The sequence below is a fragment of the Sphaeroforma arctica genome (genome assembly GCF_001186125.1).
Source record: "Sphaeroforma arctica JP610 unplaced genomic scaffold supercont1.8886, whole genome shotgun sequence".
Lineage (NCBI taxonomy): Eukaryota > Ichthyosporea > Ichthyophonida > Sphaeroforma > Sphaeroforma arctica.
The window spans coordinates 1-1164 of NW_014031672.1; the positions used below are offsets into that span (position 1 = coordinate 1).

The 1164-nt window shown below is 39.9% G+C and overlaps 1 protein-coding gene across 1 annotated transcript; it reads right to left on the minus strand.

Moving 5' to 3' along the window:
• Positions 1 to 366: 366 nt before the first annotated feature.
• On the minus strand, positions 367 to 562 carry SARC_16786 (hypothetical protein; the record flags this gene model as incomplete). Its single annotated transcript, XM_014289111.1, has 1 exon — positions 367 to 562. A coding segment is annotated over one exon (196 nt), but the record flags the coding sequence as incomplete, so codon positions are not given.
• Positions 563 to 1164: the final 602 nt, after the last annotated feature.

The following is a 1164-nucleotide window of genomic DNA, read 5'->3' on the forward strand; positions in this document are numbered from 1 at the left end:
TATAATAATATATATATATATATATATATATATATGTATATATATACTGTGCGTGCATCAAATCTATATGAATCTATATATATAATATACGAGTGTCGCAAACGACACTTTCATCAGACATGTGTATATGAAGCAATATCAATCTGTGGGCAATCAAAGACCAATGGGAATTGGTGAGCGACTGGAAAAAAGCATATGCGCGTACATTTATCTTTCTGTGGTAGCTACAGTTGATTGTGTTTACGAATGCGTTGTCATCCACGCCATATTCATTGTGGGCATATATCTGTATACTTGGGATCAATATTACAGCCACCAAAGTGTATCAATCTAAAAACCTTAGCTACGTAGTCAAAACTTATCATCCTAGCATGTAAATTTCAGCCATACCTGGAAGTCAATATTACTCTCCGTATCCTTGCTGTCATCCCAACGTCCGAATGTCGAGTTGGCAGCGGCTAACACGCTGGTACGAGTGTTGAGGATGGTTGTGATGCCTGCTTTGGCAATGGAGATAGTCTGTTGCTCCATGGCTTCGTGAATAGCCACACGGTCTTCCTCTCTGTGATATGGTGGTGGGTAAAGATAAATATCAATAAACGTTTATATGTGCTGTACATATGCGCAGGAATGAAGTAGGGTATAGTTGATAGAGCATATCAACAGCAACCCCAACGAGTCATAACGACCATAAGTGCATACGTATAAAAATATCGAAGTCATCGGTTTTGCATACCTACATGTGCATAAGAATAGATTGTGTCATCAGCCGTAAAACAAAATGACGCAAGAGATTGCTTTTATGTGTGCTATCACACTATTCTAAACGAGCGACACCTAACAATCACAGTCTTCGTTTCTTGGTGTCGGAGAGAGATACTGACATGGATAGATAACATAAGGTATACGCCAGTGGCAGATATGTAGAGCAGTACATAGGATGGAATACGTTGGCACGGAAATCGGGCTAGTCGTCATATATTCTTAGGCAATGCAGTGTACATAGCCGGAAGGTTTGCCTAATGCCCAGTAAATCAATAAGACGCCTGTGTTATCCAAGTATCTGATTTCCATGATACGAGGGCAATTGCTTATAGGCCAGTAGGAGAATGTATTGTACAGTACTACTGTTCTAGTAAGTGTAAAATACCACTGCGGTTCACG